The 22,537-nt window shown below is 38.1% G+C and overlaps 1 protein-coding gene across 1 annotated transcript in view; it reads left to right on the top strand.

Moving 5' to 3' along the window:
- The first annotated feature begins 8,628 nt into the window (after positions 1-8,628).
- ZFP64 (ZFP64 zinc finger protein) overlaps positions 8,629-22,537 on the top strand; it is a 135,717-nt gene continuing 121,808 nt past the window's right edge. The window contains exon 1 of the mRNA XM_053693896.1: positions 8,629-8,843. Coding sequence (XP_053549871.1) covers positions 8,801-8,843 — 43 coding nt within the window. The 5' untranslated portion in view covers positions 8,629-8,800. The remainder of the gene's footprint in view (positions 8,844-22,537) is intronic.

Raw genomic sequence — 22,537 nt, 5'->3', positions numbered from 1 at the left:
TGGTTGCATGCTCTGATAACCCTGATTCTGTTGTGGTTAACATAGTGTTAATAACTTCTTGACTGTCCTCTAAGTCTGGAACCTAGGGTGTTGATGTCCCTTTTGACTGTGCAGATCTCTGACTGTATGAATGATTTAAGATCTGCTATATCAGATTTAGATGGCAACTTTTCAATAGTGGCTTGCAATGTGATAAGTTGTTGTGTGATCGAATGCTCTGGTGCTTGTGGTGAGTCAGCTTGCAAGTGGTCTTTTGTCAGGGAAGAAGTTTCCGATTTATTATGGTCTGAAGGAAAGAAAAAGGCAGATACAGATGTTGTTTGAGAGGAAATTTTCCCATTTTTCTCAGGTCTTGTAGACTTTTTGTTCGACACGATCTCTCAGCAATATGTAGACTGTAGGATTAATCACTGTAATCTGTGATAAACTATGAGCAATATGCTTATCTGCCTGATATTCCTGATAGCCCTCGCTCCCCTTTTGAAAGAGAGGGATGCACTAGGTAGTGCGTTAGAGTTTTATCTAAAGACAGGGTCTGTTGTCAATATACACAGTGATAAGGCCTCCTATAAAAAGATATCAATGTTGGCTCACTATTGAAGGAGTGCTTAAATTATCCTCCCATAGAGAGCCTCACACTGTTCTGGTTATTGCAAGATTTAAAAAGATTAACACCCTTTCATTGCTGTGGTTAGCTTTCCTCTGTCCTTATAGATCCTTCTTACATGCAAACTGAGGCCTAGATTTAGAGTTCGGCGGTAAAAGGGCTGTTAACGCTCCGCGGGTTTTTTTCTGGCCGCACCATAAATTTAACTCTGGTATCGAGAGTTCAAACAAATGCTGCGTTAGGCTCCAAAAAAGGAGCGTAGAGCATTTTTACCGCAAATGCAACTCTCGATACCAGAGTTGCTTACGGACGCGGCCGGCATCAAAAACGTGCTCGTGCACGATTCTCCCATAGGAAACAATGGGGCTGTTTGAGCTGAAAAAAAACCTAACACCTGCAAAAAAGCAGCGTTCAGCTCCTAACGCAGCCCCATTGTTTCCTATGGGGAAACACCTCCTAAGTCTGCACCTAACACCCTAACATGTACCCCGAGTCTAAACACCCCTAACCTTACACTTATTAACCCCTAATCTGCCGCCCCCCGCTATCGCTGACCCCTGCATTACACTTTTAACCCCTAATCTGCCGCTCCGTAAACCGCCGCCACCTACGTTATCCCTATGTACCCCTAATCTGCTACCCCTAACATCGCCGACCCCTATGTTATATTTATTAACCCCTAATCTGCCCCCCACAACGTCGCCGACCCCTACCTACACTTATTAACCCCTAATCTGCCGAGCGGACCTGAGCGCTACTATAATAAAGTTATTAACCCCTAATCCGCCTCACTAACCCTATCATAAATAGTATTAACCCCTAATCTGCCCTCCCTAACATCGCCGACACCTACCTTCAATTATTAACCCCTAATCTGCCGACCGGAGCTCACCGCTATTCTAATAAATGTATTAACCCCTAAAGCTAAGTCTAACCCTAACACTAACACCCCCCTAAGTTAAATATAATTTTTATCTAACGAAATAAATTAACTCTTATTAAATAAATAATTCCTATTTAAAGCTAAATACTTACCTGTAAAATACATCCTAATATAGCTACAATATAAATTATAATTATATTATAGCTATTTTAGGATTAATATTTATTTTACAGGCAACTTTGTAATTATTTTAACCAGGTACAATAGCTATTAAATAGTTAAGAACTATTTAATAGTTACCTAGTTAAAATAATTACAAATTTACCTGTAAAATAAATCCTAACCTAAGATATAATTAAACCTAACACTACCCTATCAATAAAATAATTAAATAAACTACCTACAATTACCTACAATTAACCTAACACTACACTATCAATAAATTAATTAAACACAATTGCTACAAATAAATAAAATTAAATAAACTATCTAAAGTACAAAAAATAAAAAAGAACTAAGTTACAGAAAATAATAAAATATTTACAAACATAAGAAAAATATTACAACAATTTTAAACTAATTACACCTACTCTAAGCCCCCTAATAAAATAACAAAGCCCCCCAAAATAAAAAATTCCCTACCCTATTCTAAAATACAAATATTACAAGCTCTTTTACCTTACCAGCCCTGAACAGGGCCCTTTGCGGGGCATGCCCCAAGAATTTCAGCTCTTTTGCCTGTAAAAAAAAACATACAATACCCCCCCCCCCAACATTACAACCCACCACCCACATACCCCTAATCTAACCCAAACCCCCCTTAAATAAACCTAACACTACCCCCCTGATGATCTTCCTACCTTGTCTTCACCATGCCAGGTTCACCGATCCGTCCTGGCTCCAAGATCTTCATCAAACCCAAGCGGGGGCTAGACATCCACTGAAGAAGTCCAGAAGAGGGTCCAAAGTCTTCCTCCTATCCGGCAAGAAGAGGACATCCGGACCGGCAAACATCTTCTCCAAGCGGCATCTTCTATCTTCTTCCATCCGATGACGACCGGCTCCATCTTGAAGACCTCCAGCGCGGATCCATCCTCTTCTTCCGACGACTAGACGACGAATGACGGTTCCTTTAAGGGACGTCATCCAAGATGGCGTCCCTCGAATTCCGATTGGCTGATAGGATTCTATCAGCCAATCGGAATTAAGGTAGGAATTTTCTGATTGGCTGATGGAATCAGCCAATCAGAATATAGTTCAATCCGATTGGCTGATCCAATCAGCCAATCAGATTGAGCTCGCATTCTATTGGCTGATCGGAACAGCCAATAGAATGCGAGCTCAATCTGATTGGCTGATTGGATCAGCCAATCGGATTGAACTATATTCTGATTGGCTGATTCCATCAGCCAATCAGAAAATTCCTACCTTAATTCCGATTGGCTGATAGAATCCTATCAGCCAATCGGAATTCGAGGGACGCCATCTTGGATGACGTCCCTTAAAGGAACCGTCATTCGTCGTCTAGTCGTCGGAAGAAGAGGATGGATCAGCGCTGGAGGTCTTCAAGATGGAGCCGGTCGTCATCGGATGGAAGAAGATAGAAGATGCCGCTTGGAGAAGATGTTTGCCGGTCCGGATGTCCTCTTCTTGCCGGATAGGAGGAAGACTTTGGACCCTCTTCTGGACTTCTTCAGTGGATGTCTAGCCCCCGCTTGGGTTTGATGAAGATCTTGGAGCCAGGACGGATCGGTGAACCTGGCATGGTGAAGACAAGGTAGGAAGATCATCAGGGGGGTAGTGTTAGGTTTATTTAAGGGGGGTTTGGGTTAGATTAGGGGTATGTGGGTGGTGGGTTGTAATGTTGGGGGGGGGGGTATTGTATGTTTTTTTTTACAGGCAAAAGAGCTGAAATTCTTGGGGCATGCCCCGCAAAGGGCCCTGTTCAGGGCTGGTAAGGTAAAAGAGCTTGTAATATTTGTATTTTAGAATAGGGTAGGGAATTTTTTATTTTGGGGGGCTTTGTTATTTTATTAGGGGGCTTAGAGTAGGTGTAATTAGTTTAAAATTGTTGTAATATTTTTCTTATGTTTGTAAATATTTTATTATTTTCTGTAACTTAGTTCTTTTTTATTTTTTGTACTTTAGATAGTTTATTTAATTTTATTTATTTGTAGCAATTGTGTTTAATTAATTTATTGATAGTGTAGTGTTAGGTTAATTGTAGGTAATTGTAGGTAGTTTATTTAATTATTTTATTGATAGGGTAGTGTTAGGTTTAATTATATCTTAGGTTAGGATTTATTTTACAGGTAAATTTGTAATTATTTTAACTAGGTAACTATTAAATAGTTCTTAACTATTTAATAGCTATTGTACCTGGTTAAAATAATTACAAAGTTGCCTGTAAAATAAATATTAATCCTAAAATAGCTATAATATAATTATAATTTATATTGTAGCTATATTAGGATGTATTTTACAGGTAAGTATTTAGCTTTAAATAGGAATTATTTATTTAATAAGAGTTAATTTATTTCGTTAGATAAAAATTATATTTAACTTAGGGGGGTGTTAGTGTTAGGGTTAGACTTAGCTTTAGGGGTTAATACATTTATTAGAATAGCGGTGAGCTCCGGTCGGCAGATTAGGGGTTAATAATTGAAGGTAGGTGTCGGCGATGTTAGGGAGGGCAGATTAGGGGTTAATACTATTTATGATAGGGTTAGTGAGGCGGATTAGGGGTTAATAACTTTATTATAGTAGCGCTCAGGTCCGCTCGGCAGATTAGGGGTTAATAAGTGTAGGTAGGTGTCGGCGACGTTGTGGGGGGCAGATTAGGGGTTAATAAATATAACATAGGGGTCGGCGATGTTAGGGGTAGCAGATTAGGGGTACATAGGGATAACGTAGGTGGCGGCGATTTGCGGTCGGAAGATTAGGGGTTAATTATTTTAAGTAGCTTGCGGCGACGTTGTGGGGGGCAAGTTAGGGGTTAATAGATATAATACAGGGGTCGGCGGTGTTAGGGGCAGCAGATTAGGGGTACATAAGTATAACGTAGGTGGCGGTCGGCAGATTAGGGGTTAAAAATTTTAATCGAGTGGCGGCGATGTGGGGGGACCTCGGTTTAGGGGTACATAGGTAGTTTATGGGTGTTAGTGTACTTTAGGGTACAGTAGTTAAGAGCTTTATAAACCGGCGTTAGCCAGAAAGCTCTTAACTCCTGCTATTTTCAGGCGGCTGGAATCTTGTCGTTAGAGCTCTAACGCTCACTGCAGAAACGACTCTAAATACCAGCGTTAGAAAGATCCCATTGAAAAGATAGGCTACGCAAATGGCGTAGGGGGATCTGCGGTATGGAAAAGTCGCGGCTGAAAAGTGAGCGTTAGACCCTTTAATCACTGACTCCAAATACCAGCGGGCGCCCAAAACCAGCGTTAGGAGCCTCTAACGCTGGTTTTGACGGCTACCGCCGAACTCTAAATCTAGGCCTGAGTGAGGTATAGGGACATGTTAACCCTTAAAGGGACACTCAGGTTTTATTAAATTTTAATGATTCAGATACAGCATGTCATTTTAAACAACTTTCCAATTTACTTCCATTAAAAAAAATGTGCAGTCTTTTATATTTACACTTTTTTTGAGTCACCAGCTCCTACTGAGCATGTGCAAGAACTCAGACTATACGTATATGCATTTGTGATTGGCTGATTGCTATCACATGGTACAGGGGGAGTGGAAATATACATAACTTTAAAATGTGTTAGAAAAGAATCTACTACTCATTTGAAATTCAGAGTAAATGCTATTGTATTGTCTTGTTATCTTGCATTTGTTGATTATACAAATCTGCTGTGTTTACTGGTCCTTTAAACATCTGCGCTGAAGATATATAGTAATGGCAGCTTATAGATTTAATATAACACATCTCACCATCTTTTCCCCTTTGTGTAACTTAGAGGAGCGCAACCTTCTTTTGTTTCCTACGGTGTCACCTAAAATAATCCCCAGCTTGTCATGTCTCAGTTAAAGTGGCGACCGAGTCGTCACCGCGTGGCAGGTGTCTTTGCTCTGGTTGAGAGGACGTGGCAGGTGTCTTTGCTCTGGTTGTGAGGACGCGGTGTGTAGCAGGTCTTATGGAGCAGTGGGTCTTAGCTGCTCTGACGGGTGTTATAAAACGCTGCCTTGCTGTACTCCACATGGCAATGTCGCAGTGTAAGGATTCATGTGAGTCCTCCAGTCTGGGCCCAATCGCAGATGTCAGTGTCTCTGAGATTCCGCGTCTCCTCAAGAGCCTCCTGGGTTGCTAGGGTTTGTAGGCAGCATCTTTAAAGTTATTTTTATGAAGGCAAGAACCTGCGATCCGGGCACTGGGGAAGAGTTGCTCTGGAGTTCCCGTTCTATGCGGCCATGTTCTTACATTTATATAGTTTTAAAACATACTTATGTTCAATGTAATTTTATTAGTTGACATAGAATGTTTATAAATAACGGAATCTTGATATCCTGCATGTATCATACATTAACTCTGAATCGCGATCTATTTTGTAGCATAGCGATAAAAATTCCCTAGTGCGCATGCGCAGTCTTATTCGATGGAGAAACAGAGAGATGCTTGTGACGAGCATTAGTGGCAGGAACAGGGGCATTTGTAGACCGTCCCATGGGATTAACTTTGCTCAAAATAATGACTCCCATAGCAGGAGTGGCTTGCTGAGCGGAGAATGAAGACTTGATCAACGGTTATTACAAATAAGTTATTATAAATGTTACAACTTTATTTCTAAATACTTTATTTAAAATGTATATATATATATATATATATATATATATATATATATATATAAATTTTACAACAATAGGGTATGCATATATGTGAAACGGATAACAATAACATTTACTGACACTTTAAACAGTATTTTAATAAACTGTCGTTTTTATATAACTTTATTTTAATAAAGTGTATTTTTTATAATTGTATTTTAATAATGTGTTTTTATAACCAATTTGTATTTTCTGCCTTTGGTGATAAAAGGGTAAAATAAAAGGTACAGTCTACTCCAGAATTTGTATTGTTTAAAAAGGATAATCTGTGATTAACTTGTATATAAGCCTCTGCAGACTGTACCCTTATTTCTGTCAGCCAGGCTAGCATTTTAGCCAATCAGTGCTGGCTCATAAATAACTCCACTGGAGTGAGCACTATGTTGTCTATATGACACATTAACTAGCGCTGTCTTTTTTTTAATTTTATTTTAATAATGAAAAACAGATTAACAATACATACACTTCAAAATACGATACTCACATGTATCCGATTAAATATATCAATGTTTTACATATATAATATATATCACAAGGGGAAGGGGGGATCAATTATACCCATCGGGACAGCCTGGGTATCCACTGTCTTACGTATTGGTGTACATGAATATTTTCATACATCAAGAGAGTCCAATTAGCAACAAAGGAAAAAGAAGAAAAAAAACAAAAAACCAACAGTCATCAATGACTCATCAGTGTTCACCTCCCTCCCTCCACCCCCCCATCCAGTCCGAGCCGATCGGGCCTCCCACTCGGGGCTTTCTCATTGTAGTTGTATATTGATGATTCGTTCTATATTAGCAGTGAAATCTTTACCCTGGCTTAGGACAAAGTCTTTCCAAACCTTTAAATATAAGTTGTCTTTTTTCCTTTCTAGCCTATAGTCATGGGCTACAATTATTGCAGTATCAGAAAGAAGCTTTTTTGCTTCCTTAACCGAGGGGACTCGAGATTTAGACCAATTATCAAAAAGAAGTTTTCTAAGATTAAGTATCACTGTTAAGATGAATCTCTTTTTATTCCCCCATGAAAGACGGGGGGTCAATAAAATTATAGAGTTTATTGAAAACGTTACTTTAACACTTGTCGTTTGTGAAAGTAGATATGCTACCTTATGCCAAAATTGGTTCACCTTCGGACACTCCCACAGGAGGTGTCCCAAATCTGGATCACTTAAGTGACACTTAATACAAAGATTCTTGACATTACTATTCCACTTGGCTACCCGCCGCGGGGTAAGATAATCTCTATTAAAGATCCTAAACTGCGTTTCTCTTAGATAAGTTGAATAAGAAATGGATAACGTTGTCCTTAAACTATTGACTAATTGATCTGTAAGGTCCGTCAAACTTAATACTTTTTCCCAATGTAACCTTGCTCGTGCAATATATTTTTCTGTCTCCGCAGACCTTAAGATTTTATATATAGAGGACAGAGAACATTTTTCCCGTTTAAGATGATCCATTAATGGATGTTCTTGGAAGATCTGGGGAAATAGATACAATAGCTTACGTATATAGTCTTTAACTTGCAAGAAGTAAAACATTTGTTTCTTCTGTACTGTAGGGAAAATATTTTGAAATTCTGCAAAATTATAAGGTTTTCTAGTCTTAAAGTCGTAAAATTCGTAACTAGCGCTGTCTAGCTGTGAAAAACTGTCGAAATGCACTGAGATGAGAGGCACCTTCAAGGGTTTGGAAATTAGCATATGAGCCTACCTAGGTTTAGCTTTCAAGAAAGAATACCAACAGAGCAATGCAAATTTGATAAATAAATTGGAAACTTATGATGGCATGCACAATCTGAATAATTAAAGTTTAATTTTGACTAGACTGTCCCTTTAAGTGTGTCAAAATGACTATAGGTAAATCGAGTGACGGCTTTACAGTGTCATATACATACATAATAATTTTTCAGAAAACGTTTGCTGAGCATATAAAATTAAACATTTCATAATAGGATTTTTGTAATTGATATATATGTACTTCAGGAAAATCTATATTAAAAAAAAATATATAATATATTCAGTGTGCTGGATAATGGCGAGTTTTAAAATGGAGCGACCAACTGCAACATGTTACAGACAACACTAACTAGTCTGTTCTTACTATTGTATATTAAAAAAAAAACACCGGTTATTTACTTTGCAAGACAGCGATACGGTGAAATCTTACAATAACATTCCACCATATTGATTATGATTTCTCGTTGTGTAATAAAACTATGAGTAGAGCAGCATGTTTATTTCGTGATAGAGCGTTATACATCTATATGTACAACAAAATAAGTTTCGCTAACTTATAATGCTTTAAGTTACAGCGCCCTGGTTTTTTTACACCATGCAGTCCCCAGGCGCCATCTAGACAGCGGAAGTAGGTTTCATTACATCCGCCATCCTTCCCAAACTATCAACGGCCTAGCAAGCCCCCAAACACCCCAATTAACATCCGATCAAGTGAATCTGACTCGGGCCCCGAGCCGCCATGAATCGAGGCGCAGGCGGCGAGCGCTTCCCTGCAGTGCAATGTGAGTATGATTATACCGACCGCAGGTTCCGGGGCACCGCTCAGTATAAAGCGGGGATTTAAGGGCCCTGAAACATGGGTAACTAGCTAAGCGAGAACCCTGGAACCTGATTATACAAATACTTGGGTGCCCCAACCCTGCTTGAAAGAGATGCTAATGTATTATAACAACTGTATTATAGACTTGTTTCACATTCTACATACACCTATAATACAAAAAAACAAACATGCTTTATTAAGTAATCATTTAATAATGATACGAGCTAAAATAAGTAATGTTTTTGCATTGCCAGTATCAAACACACAATATTTGGTTATATATTAGTCGCCAAATGGATTAACGATCCTTTAACAATTTAGGAGCTGATTCAATATTTACGTAACGTAATTCCTGGAATTTATGTGGTTTTATTTTTTTCCGTTGGTAAAACTGTGTTGCTGCAGAAATGTTTAAAGTTTGTTATTGCAGTAACTCCTGGTCATTTCATAAATTACATTTTGTGTTACTTACTTTTTCTGAGGGTTTTTTTTTTTCGTTCATTTTTGGAAAGTATATTGTAAATATATGAAAGGGAAATGGCACTTGGACATGTTCTATCTTGTTGAGAACAAAAGTTATACACGTGATAAAATTATTTCTTATATGAAAAAAGCTAAAAGTGAATGGTTGTGTACTACTGGGTTCTGCAGCTCTAATGCTCCAGTTGGTATTATTCAGCATAGGAACATATATTAAAAAAACAACAACAACAAATATATTTAAACATTCTATTTTAGATGGGACATAAAAAAATGTTTCAGTATCACTCATGTTACAACACGCATCTATACAAAAGGTTGAAAAATACCCCTGTGGGCGAAATTTACTATCTATGCTGGCTGAACGATAAGGAAGTTGGTTTCTTATTCAAGCTGTTTTTTATTTGTGAAATAATGTTTATTTGTGAAAGTTGGTTTCTTATTCAATTTTTTTTGTTGTCAGCTGGCCCAATGGTGTTTTGGGCACATAAATTGATGCCAACCCTGGCATTGGTGCTGTAATTCTCATTTTTTAATAAGTAACTGCTATTTTCAAAGGGTTAATAACCATTGGGCCACTGATTTTACTGTTAATATATGTAGGGTAGATCGCCCTCCATGACATGCAATAGTTTTTAGCCTGGCCCAATGGAGTTTTGGGCACATAAATTGAGGCCAACACTGGCATAGGTGCTGTAATTCTCATGTTTTGATAAGTAACTGCTATTTGCAAAGGGTTAATAACCATTGGGCCACTGATTTTACTGTTTTTATATGTAGGGTAGGTTCCCCTCCAAGACATGAAATTGTTTTTAGCCTGGCCCAATGGTGTTTTGGGCAAAGAAATTGATGTCAACCCTGGCCAAGGTGCTGTAATTTCCATAGTTGAATGTGATATTTTCAAAGGGTTAATGACCATTGGGTCACTTATTTTACTGTTAATATATGTAGGGTAGATCCCCCTCCATGACATGCAATTGTTTTTAGCCTGGTCCAATGGTGTTTTAGGCACAGCAATTGATGCCAACCCTGGATAGGTACTGCAATTCCCATTTTTGAATAGGTAACTGATATTTTTAAAAGGTTAATGACCATTGGGCCATGCTAAAAAACAATTTCATGTTATGTAGGGGGATCTACCCTACATATATTCATAGTAAAATCAGTGGCCCAATGGTTATTAACCCTTTGAAAATATCAGTTACTTATTCAACAATGGGAATTACAGCACCTATTATAGTGTTGGCATCAATTTCTGTGCCCAAAACACCATTGGGCCAGCTAAAAACAATTCCATGTCATGGAGAGTTATCTACCCTGTGTATATTAATAGTAAAATCAGTGGCCCAATGGTTATTAACCCTTTGAAAATATCAGTTACTTATTCAACTATGGAAATTACAGCACCTATGCCAGGGTTGGCATCAATTTATGTGCCCAAAACACTAATGGGCCAGGCTAAAAACAATTGCAAATAAAGTCACAATAGACACAGCACCTCACCACTTGGCCTGTGAATGCAGAGGGGAGCTACTACAGACGCTCCAAATTTGTATCCAGATCCAAAATTATTCCACAGCACCAGGAATGTATAAACAAAACTTTATTGGAACATCAGAGGCAACAGAGAATGCAACGTTTCGGGTTATTCACCCTTAATCATGCAGTTCTACCTATGCTATCTATTTGATAAAATGCCCATGTTCAAAAGTTTACATAGATGAAACACGTAAGGTACGTGATCAGATTAACGAACACCAGTCCAACAAAAGATGTAAAAATAGGGATGCCCCGGTATCATCTCATTTTTTGGAGGCTGGTCATGCAATAGTGAAATCAGTGGCCCAATGGTTATTAACCCTTTGAAAATATCAGTGAATTATTAAAAAATGAGAATTACAGCAACTATGCCAGGGTTGGCATCAATTTCTGTACTCAAAACACCATTGAGCCAGGCTAAAAATAATTGCATATCATAGAGAGTTATCTACCCTGTGTATATTCATAGTGAAATCAATGGCCCAATGGTTATTAAAGGGACACTAAACCCAAATGTTTTCTTTAATGATTCAGATATAACATGCAATTTTAGGCAACTTTCTAATGTACTACTATTATCAATTTTTCTTGATTCTCTTGCTATCTTTATTTAAAACGCAGGAATGTAAAGCTTAAGAGCCAACCTATTTTTGGTTGAGAACCTGGGTTATGCTTGCTTATTGGTTTGCTAACTGTATCCACCAATAAACAAGCGCTATCCATGGTGCTGAACCTAAAATGGGCTGACTCCTAAGTTTTAAATTCCTACCTTTTAATTAAATAAAGAAAGCAAGAGAACTAATTAAAATTGATAGTAGGAGTAAATTAGAAAGTTCCTTAAAATTGCATGTTCTATCTGAATCATTAAAGAAAACATGTGGGTTTAGTGTTCCTTTTAACCCTTTTAAAATATCAGTTACTTATTAAAAAATGAGATTTACAGCACCTATGCCAGTGTTGGCATCCATTTCTGTCCCCAAAACTCCATTGGGCCAGGCTAAAAACAATTGCATATCATAGAGGGGGATCTACCCTGTTTATATTCATAGTGAAATCCGTGGCCCAATGGTCATTAACCCTTTGAAAATATCAGTTACTTATTCAAAATTGTATTATTTGTATTACAGTTTGTATATCCAGTTTGTTGTATAAAGGGAATTCACCTCTGTGTAACTATATTATATGAATCATATTGTTATTTAAATAAAACCTTTTTATTTTAACCCCTTAAGGACCAGCGACGTACCCTGTATGTCACTGGCCTTTTTTTGGGACTTGATTTTTTTTATAGTGCGGTCTTTCCACCAGCGTTGAGACTGCTCTATTCCACAAAACCTGCTGGAGGGAGGGCATTAATAGCGTGTTCTTGCTAGACTTGTGCTATTATGTCCTGAAAAAACCCTTAACGACCAGTGACATACAGGGTACATTGTGGTCATTAAGGGGTTAAAGTCAATTTAAAGCAGTCTGACAAAAATATTGAATATGAAACCAACTTCCATGAATAAGAAACAGAATTTCACGAATAAGAAACAGCTTGAATAAGAAACCAACTTCCTTGTCGTGCAGGCAGACAGGTTTGCAAGTAGTGAACCTGTCTGCCTACAATCGCCACCTTTAATGCTGCATCACATAGCAAAAGTGAAAATTGCAGAATGCTGCCCCCCTGCTCCTGTGCAACCAGTTGCACTAGAGCAAGGAATGTCAATCACCCTAAATGAGCGAGTGTCTGGGTAATTGATCTTGCCGCCTCTGAGTTAGCGAGGAGGAAAAATAAGCGGTTTCTGCTACTTAAAGGCATAGGAAACCCCCAAAAAACTTTTCAACTGTATTTTGCTGTTGGAATTATTATTTCTTCCAAATCCTTCTTCAACCTAATTATGCACCACAAATGACTGTGTTCTACCTGGGTAGAACAAGCATGGCAGCCCGCATGCTCATTTCCGATAATTTCTGGTCACACATGCGCACAATTATCTCCACTCCTTCTGTGTCAGCTGGATCGTCATCAACACCGTGCCGGATGCTGACGCAGAGGCTAGTGACAGGTTAATGGGAGTGGTGCACCAGAGCGCTGAAGACAGAGGGACGCAGCGGATGCATTCAAGCTTGGAGGAGCGCACGTACAGGGCACACACTATTGCCCTGAGATTCTTCTGTGCATGTGTTGTTGGTGAAGGCATGCAGTTATTAATATTTAAATTACTTGATCCGTGCTGCCGTGGGATTGGATGATATTAGTAAAACTTGCCTTCTTTTCTGGAGGGTCATAAGAGCCGTTTATAGCAGATATACAAATATAATTTATATAGGAACTAAAGCTTTGCTTCATACTAAAAGTAAGTGTATTTAGATGTGTTATACTTTACCTAGTCATGTATTTTTTATTTGTTTAAAAAATAAGATTTCTAACCCCTTCAAGGGACAGTCTACTCCAAAAATATTATTGTTTAAAAATATAGATAATGCCTTTATATCTATTCCCCAGTTTTGCATAACCAACATGCTTCTATTACTACACTTGTGTGTGTGTGTGTGTGTATATATATATATATATATAATTGATGTTAACAGCAACATTTTCATATGTCTGTAATACATGTACAGGATTTACTGCAATGACAATACACAAGATGCAGAAACATACAGTAGTATTACAATTAACACTTCAAACATATGATTAGTTAAAAATGGGTATCTAGGGTAAACCTCCATTTTTCCAGATTTCAGAGTGGTTATTTAGAGATTCTCTTTATAAAAAAACAAAATTATTAACCTCCTTTTGGCTTTGTTTATGAATGAAATAGTAACAAGAGGGTGTTATATCTGTCTAGTCTTAGCCAATTTTGGGCCCTAGATAAAGCAAAATAGAAGGGTGTAACATATTTTAAACATTAGTGATACATCAAGTAAAACAAAAAAAAGGAAAAAGAAAAAAAAAACAATGCTGGACAATGTATCCATATTTTAAACGTGAGCAGCACTTAGCAGTTAAAATAGGTTTAACAGATATATTACACCTGGTATATGAGCTATAAAGGATTATCATGTGAGTAGACAAAGATAATGCTGACGCTAACCCATTGTGTTAATGAGATTGAGGCAAAATGTAGTTTGTGAAAAGCTATGATGTCAAAAAAGATATATAACAACCAGTGTTTCTGGGAAAGTGGTGCGCATATGTATATGTTGAAAGTGCTACCGTGGGGAGTAAATTAATTTTGGTATTGCCATATCCAGACTCAATATATCGGGTTAGAAAGATAAAGCACTGTGTTACCCATACCCACGGCTCTGGCCGCTAGCCATGGTTCATGGTCACAGTGTGTTACAGTATGCGTCAGTTATATACTTATCTGTATAAAGTTGAGTTTGCAGCCACTGGTAAGATCTCTTCCCAGTTACACCAGGGACTCTAAACATGTTTTGAGTTTGGTGGAAAGGATAGAGTGGTCACAAGATTTTGGGTGGCTCACTGTAGATGTGGCCTCATTGTATTCCTCAATACCACATGTGTGGGGCTTAAAAGCGGTAGCCTATTTTTTGGAAAGTGAGACCACACACATTGAGCTGTTCAGAACCTTTGTACTTGAGGTTACACAATTCCTTTTGTCCCACAACTGTTTTCAATTCGAGGGGGAGTTCTACCTGCAGAGATGTGGGACCGCCATGGGGGCGAAATTTGCACCCACGTACGCCAACCTGTTCATGGGCTGGTGGGAGCGGTCCCACATCTATGCAGGTAGAAACCCCTTCAGGTCTGCTATTTCAAGACAAGAAATTTACTGGATATAAGAGACCACTGGGCCTTAATTCAGAGTATGATTTCATTAACTTACTGGTCATAAATATTTGCCATCAATTCCATAGTTTTACTTATTTAGGTTACCCTACCCTTTAATGAACTTATTAAGTTATCCATTGAATTTATCCATTTAGATGTGTACTGGCCCTTATAAACAGTATGAGGGTATAGTACTCAATGACTAGGGTCTAAATGAATGTATATACTTTATATATGATAACCATCTATATAACACTCGTTATGGACGTTCCTCATCCTACCCCTGGTTCCTATGAAATATCATGATTATTGTGATATATTCATATTTATATAGTCTAACATGCATTTATATTACTTTTCTTACAGCCACATTGAGTAATAGTTGTTTAAATTGTAATGTGTGTGTCTTTGTAAGGGCATTGAACTTTTAGGTGTATATAAGTTGATTATATATATATATTTTGTGGAACGGAGTCTGACTGTATTCTTGGAATCGAAAGTTTCCATATACCAGGATACCAAGAAGGGCACTAGTACCCTATACAGCACGAAAAGAAAGTTTCAACTACCAGTGACGGTATATCCTAGAGGGGACATCCGAGTCCAGCATTTCTGAATCATCCTTACCTCATTTGATTGAGGGTTTTTAATGTAAGTGCACACCCTTAAGGGGATATATAGAAGATTTGAAGAAGCTGATATCTGAATTCTTGCATACACCTGTCACTTTGGGACATTATAAGGGATCTTTTGATTAGCTTATGAACTTTTAGGTCACACCCGAGTGTATTTTCTTAACTGTGTCCTATATTATTACATTTCTACCTTTTTATATCTATGTACAATACTACTGTTGCATTTATTGTTTGAACATAGGTTCTTTTATATTGAATTACATGTTTATAGCCTGTAAGTAGGCAACTATTCTTATCACTTTGCTCACACTGCGCCATCCCTATACATCTTGTGTTTGTGTGTGTGTGTATATATATATATATATATATATATATATATATATATAGATAGAGAGAGAGAGATATATATATATATATATATATATATATATATATATATATATATATATAGATATATATATATATAGATATATAGGTAGATCATATTGTCAGCATTGAATGAGTGTACACCTTTCTATTTTGTTAACCCCTGTACCTTTAAATGTTAATTAGTGGTTCTACCAATGGGATTGGAACACTAAGTTTTTAAGTTGGATTGTTATTTACAATCTTAAGGACTATGAGTACGGCTCCTCTAGCCGAAACGCGTCATTCTATTTTCAGGGGCTTATCCCACTCTCTATATGGTAATTTTTAACTTTTATGTCTAATAAAGTCTAATTTTATTTATAAGAAAAGGTGCTTGGCGAACTTTTTTTCCTTTTTTGTAAAGTGGAGTGCCCCCAGCTATCCAATGGGTATATCCTGAAAATTTATACTTGGTGTTGAGTATGAGTATGTACACACATACACCCTAAGGAAAAAAGTAGTAATAATAATAAGAAAAATTTACAATAATATTATAAGCCAAAACCCTGTTACAGGGTGAGATAATAGCTTATGAGGTGTCCAAATACTTGTATCGGGTTTTCCCATATAAGTCCGCGACAGACCTGATCTCTTTTGTAAGACAGTTCATGTAAAGTCGGGTGTGAGATAAAGGGATAAGCAACACCTTGGTATAGTGGATCATAATGATTGCTGCTGGCTCCAATATCTTGCTGTGTATTTATTTATTTATAAAATATTTTACCAGGAAGGATACATTGAGATTTCTCTCGTTTTCAAGTATGTCCTGGGAGAGGTAAAGGAGCAGAGAGATTACTGACTGTCTCGGTGCTGGGCACAGAAGGAACCGCTGATCTTTTATCCGGGAGTGGAATCTTTGTCTGTGATGTAGATGGTTGCTTGATTACATCGCTTGGTAGAGCCTTAGTGTAATTTGCTGGTAATCCCATATATAGGGTAGAGATGAATTCGCATTGGTTTCCAATATCTGCAATGTCACTTGTGTTAGTATCTGTTGGACTCTATCTTTTCTATGTTGGGGTCTGGTGGGCTCATCGGTATGTCGTCTGATGGTAGGCATGTATGCTGCAGTGATAAATTACTGGTCTGTCCGTCTCCTACTTCAGCTGTTTGTGTATTTAGGTTGGGTGACATTACAGCATAGATGTTAATTAAGTTTCCCTCTAAGCTATAACGGCCAGAACTCGGCCTCGCCACAAAAGCACTAGAGAGCTCATCCCAGTCCCGAGGCACTGAGATGTAAGTATAATCAGGGAGGCTCATTGCCTGCTTGTTATATTGCACTGCCCTTGAGTTCTCATCTAACGTGTCGAGCGTCATATGTGTGGTATCTTGAGTATCAGCATGAAGTGTTATGGAAGACTGTTCTTGATACAGGCGTTGTAGCTGATGTTCCAATGGTGCTTTGTCTAGGAGCTTCTGTATGAGGGCCTCAAGCTTCTGAAATTGCACGTCATGTCGCTGCCACATGGTCACGGAATTCATTTTTGCCGTCTAGTATATCACAGCAGTAAATGGTATCTCTGAAGCAATTGGATGTTAGCTCCAAAATGTAGTGCTGAGTGATGTGATAAGGATGTGTCCAGTCGTGGTCAAGTACCTCGGCAGGCTGAGGGGGAAACGCTGTCTGGTGTAAGCAGCTGCTTCAGGCCTATATTGTCCAATCCTGGGCTCTGATTTCATAAATACAGAACATAAAGCAGTGATATGCTTCCAATAGAGCAAATTATTGTTGCTATGGTCGATGTTTGCTTTTTAACTGAAAAAGAGGGAAAAAAATCGGCGGATTGATGACTATTCTACCGGAGTTAATGGAGAGTATGACCGCTCAGGATCGCTGCAAGGACACGCCCCCTATTAATACACTTTTTACCTCCTGTTATTACCTTGTATCTAAGCCTTTTCTGACAGTCCCCTAATCACATGACTTTTTATTTATTATCTATTGACTTATCTATTGATTTTATCCAATTAGTGCAGTGTCTGCCACAACCCATGGGCGTTAGCACAATGTTATCTTTATAGCTCGCATAAACTAGCAGTCCCCTGTTGTGAAAAGCTAATAAATATGCATGCGATGAGAGGCTTCTTTAGTGGCTTAGAAACAAGCAGAAATTTAGAGGTTTAAAGGTTAAAAGTATATTAATATAACAATGTTGGTTGTGCAAACCTGGGGAATGGGTAGTAAAGGTGTTATCTGTCTTTTTAAACAATAACAATTCTGGTGTAGACTGTCCCTTTTAAATATGTGGCAGCAGGCTTGCTTATGCAAACCTGCTCCACATAGCTGAAAATGCTTACAAGTGCAGCTTCATAAATCTAGCCCTATAGTTCACTAGTCAGGGGAGATAAGTTACAAGTCCACTCAATGTAAAATAGAGAGAGAAAAAAAAAATCCTTGTCCACTGAAATGTCTTAGTAGCCCAGGACTAATGGAAATTTCCATCACTGTATGTATGTGTGTCTGAAAAAAATTGCCAATTTTAAGGGCAATAAAAAGTAAAAACATATTAAAGGGGACAGTCAACTTGAAAAGAGTTGTTTGAAAACAACAACATAGATACTCCCTTTATTACCCATTCCCCAGTTTTGCATAACCAACTCTGTTAATATACTTTTTTACCTCTATGATTACTTGTATCTAAGCCTCTGCAGACCGCCCCCTTATCTTAGTGCTTTTTATAATCTTGCATTTTAGCCAATTAGTGCTGGTTCTTGTATAACCATTATCATTCTCTACGGGAGTGAGTACAATATTATCTGTACACATGCACTAGCACTGTCTTGCTGTTGTTCAAGATTGAAAAAGCTAATAAAAACCAGCCTAATAATGTTGGTTATGCAAAGCTGGGGAATGGGTTGTAAAGTATTTATCTTTTTAAATAATAAAAAAAATCAAGTAGACTGTGGCCCCTATTTATCAACCCGTCAACTTACTTGCATTCGCCGGCACCAATACGCTTGCCTAAGATCGCCTAACATCACTGCCGCGGACCTGAATACGCTCTCCAAAGTTACCCAAAAAGCTGTCAAAAAGCCGTGCACCAAGTACGGGGCGATGAGCAGCGGACTGTTAACTAACAGTCATCGCTCTCGCTGCTCTTCGGCTTTTCCCCAGCTTTATTGGTGTACTGTCACTAAACACCACCACTATACTAAACTGTTTAACCCCTATACCGCCGCTCCCGGACCCCGCCGCAACTAAATAAAGTTATTAACCCCTAAACCGCCGCTCCCGGAGCCCACCGCCACCTACATTATACTTATTAACCCCTAATTTGCCGCCCCTACACCGCCGCCACTATATTAAATTTATTAACCTCTAAACCTAAGTGTAACCCTAACACCCCCTAACTTGAATCTAATTTAAATAAATATAAATAAAATTACTATCATTAACTACATTATTCCTATTTAAAACTAAATACTTACCTATAAAATAAACCCTAAGATAGCTACAATATAACTAATAGTTACATTGTAGCTAGCTTAGGGTTTATTTTTATTTTACAGGCAAGTTTGTATTTATTTTTACTAGGTAGAATAGTTATTAAATAGTTATTTACTATTTAATAACTACCTAGCTAAAATAAATACAAAAGTACCTGTAAAATAAAACCTAACCTAAGTTACAATAACACCTAAAACTACACTACAATTAAATAAATTACATAAATTAAATTAAATTAGTACAAAAAAAAACAGTAAAACCCACCACCCACACAACCAACCCCCCCCCAAAAAAAAAACTAACTAAAAAAACCTAAGCTCCCCATTGCCCTGAAAAGGGCATTTGGATGGGCATTGCCCTTAAAAGGGCAGTTAGCTCTTTTGCAGCCCAAAGCCCTAACCTAAAAATAAAAACCCAACCCACCCAAACTAACCCCCTGAAGATCGACTTACCGGGAGAGGTCTTCATCCAAGCCGGGCAGAAGTGGTCCTCCAGACCGGCAAAAGTCTTCATCCAAGCCGGGCAGAAGTGGTCTTCCAGACGGGCAGAAGTCTTCATCCAGACGGCATCTGATTGGAACAGCCAATAGAATGCAAGCTCAATCCTTTTGGCTGTTCCAATCAGCCAATAGGATTGAAGTTCAATCCTATTGGCTGATTGCATCAGCCAATAGGATTTTTTCTACCTTTAATTCCGATTGGCTGGTAGAATTCTATCAGCCAATCAGAATCTAAGGGACGCCATCTTGGATGACATCACTTAAAGGAACCTTCATTCGTCCGGTAATCGTCAGCCGAAGAGGATGCTCTGCGTCGGATGTCTTGAAGATGGACCCGCTCCGCGCCGGATGGATGAAGATAGAAGATGCCGTCTGGATAAAGACTTCTGCCGTCTGGAGGACCACTTCTGCCCGGCTTGGAGGAAGACGTCTCCCGATAAGTCAATCTTCAGGGGGTTAGTGTTAGGTTTTTTTAAGGGTGTATTGGGTGGGTTTTATTTTTAGGTTAGGGCTTTGGGCTGCAAAAGAGCTAACTGCCCTTTTAAGGGCAATGCCCATCCAAATGCCCTTTTCAGGGCAATGAGGAGCTTAGGGTTTTTTTTTTTTGGGGGGGGGGGGGTTGGTTGTGTGGGTGGTGGGTTTTACTGCTGGGGGGGTGTTTGTATTTTTTTTACAGGTAAAAGCTGATTACTTTGGGGCAATGCCCTGCAAAATGTCCTTTTAAGGGCTATTGGTAGTTTAGTTTAGGCTAGGGTTTTTTTTTATTTAATTTAGTTAATTTAATTATAGTGTAGTGTTAGTGTAACTTAGGTTAGATTTTATTTTACAAGTAAATTTGTATTTATTTTAGCTAGGTAGTTATTAAATAGTTAATAACTATTTAATAACTATTCTACCTAGTTAAAATAAATACAAACTTACCTGTAAAATAAAAATAAACCCTAAGCTAGCTACAAGGTAACTATTAGTTATATTGTAGCTATCTTAGGGTTTATTTTATAGGTAAGTATTTTGTTTTAAATAGGAATAATGTAGTTAATTATAGTAATTTTATTTCTATTTATTTAAATTAGATTTAAGTTAGGGGGTGTTAGGGTTAGACTTAGGTTTAGGGGTTAATAAATTTAATATTGTGGCGGCGACGTTGGGGACGGCAGATTAGGGGTCAATAACATAATGTAGGTGGCGGCGGTGTAGGGGTTAATAAGTATAATGTAGGTGGCGGCGATGTAGGGGCAGCAGATTAGGGGTTAATAAGTATAATGTAGGTGACGGCGGTGTAGGGGGCGGTAGAATAGGGGTTAATAAGTATAATGTAGGTGGCGGCGGTGTAGGGGGTTGCAGATTAGGGGTGTTTAGACTCGGGGGTTATGTTAGGGTGTTAGGTGTAAACGTAACTTTATTCTCCCATAGGAATCAATGGGATATCGGGCAGCAGCGAACATAAGCTTTCACTGCTTTCAGACTCCCATTGATTCCTATGGCATCCGCCTCCTCCAGGGCGGCGGATTGAAAAGCAGGTACGCTGGGCCGGAATAGTGCCGAGCGTACCTGGTAGAAATTTGTTAACTTGCAAAAGTAGTTGCAATCGGAACATCTGTAATGACGTAAGCATCGATCTCTGTCGGACTTTGACCCGCGGATCATATGTTACGTCACAAAATTCTATCTTTGCCGGACTGTAGCCTTTGATAAATAAGGCGAATCTGGCTTGTCTCTCTGTTTAAACATAATGATGAAATTAAAGCAAAGACTAGCATGAGTGTAATTTATTTTGTTATTTTAGTTGTTTATTAAAGAAATAAAAGTAAAAGTTTAGTTTTAGTTAAGTAATTGGCACTGCCATGTTGTAACCTAGGTTTCATTTAAAAAAAAAAAACATCTCTCCTGAGGCCAAATAGGTACTGAGTTACTAGACTGATCAAACAGTAGATTTGTAGAATATAGAAGTGTTAAGCTTGTGAAGGCTGTTTTCTGCAGTTCTAATTCTTTTGGAAACTGGAAAGGCCAACGTTTTTAAAATACAGGAAAAGGGGCAAAATGGAAGACGGAAAAAACATTGAAAAAGTTTTTTGTTTTATTTAATAAGCATGGGTAACATTTTATAGTAAAAATGCAAAGTTTTCTATATCCCTTTAAAAAAATTGCATTAACATATTTTGTTGCCATTTTATCTTTAGGTTTTTGTTGTAAGAAGATACAAATGCAAGTATGTAGAGTTTAGGCATGTGTCACACCTGGTTGTACTCTTAGGAAGTTGTACCCAGGAACAGGCTTTGTGGTCAATGATTATGTCATGCCGTCTGTTTATAAGTGGCTGAAGATAGTAATTTTTGGTCTCATGATTTCCTTTGTTGAAAAGCATACCTAGGTAGTCTCAGGAGTTGGGAGCAAGTTGCTGATTGGTGACCTCACATATATACCTCTTATCCTTAACTTACCAATGTTTTCAGCTAGCTCCCAGTAGTGCATTGCTGCTCTGTCAATAAAGAATACCAAGAGAATGAAGCAAAATTAAAGTGAATGTAAACTTTCATGAATGAGTGCCCTTTTTAAAAAAAAAAAAATACTATTAAAAACAGTGGCACTTTTATTCATGAAACTTTACATTGCAGCGTTTTTTTTTTTTTTGTTTTTTTTTTAATACTTAACTTTTTCTGCAGCCAAGCCGGACCAGCGATTCCCCCGTCCTCTGGGGTGCACGCCATGATTGGAGGAAGACAAATTTGTCATTGCTGGCGTAAGTACATAGGGGCTGTGGGCGGGGTATCGCCGGTACGGCTTAGCTGAAGAAAAAGGTAAGTATTTTTAAAAAAAAAAAACAATGCAATGTAAAGTTTTATGAATGAAGGTGCCCCTG

The sequence above is a fragment of the Bombina bombina genome, chromosome 1, assembly GCF_027579735.1.
Source record: "Bombina bombina isolate aBomBom1 chromosome 1, aBomBom1.pri, whole genome shotgun sequence".
NCBI lineage: Eukaryota > Metazoa > Chordata > Amphibia > Anura > Bombinatoridae > Bombina > Bombina bombina.
This window is presented reverse-complemented; position numbering and strand designations above follow the sequence as displayed.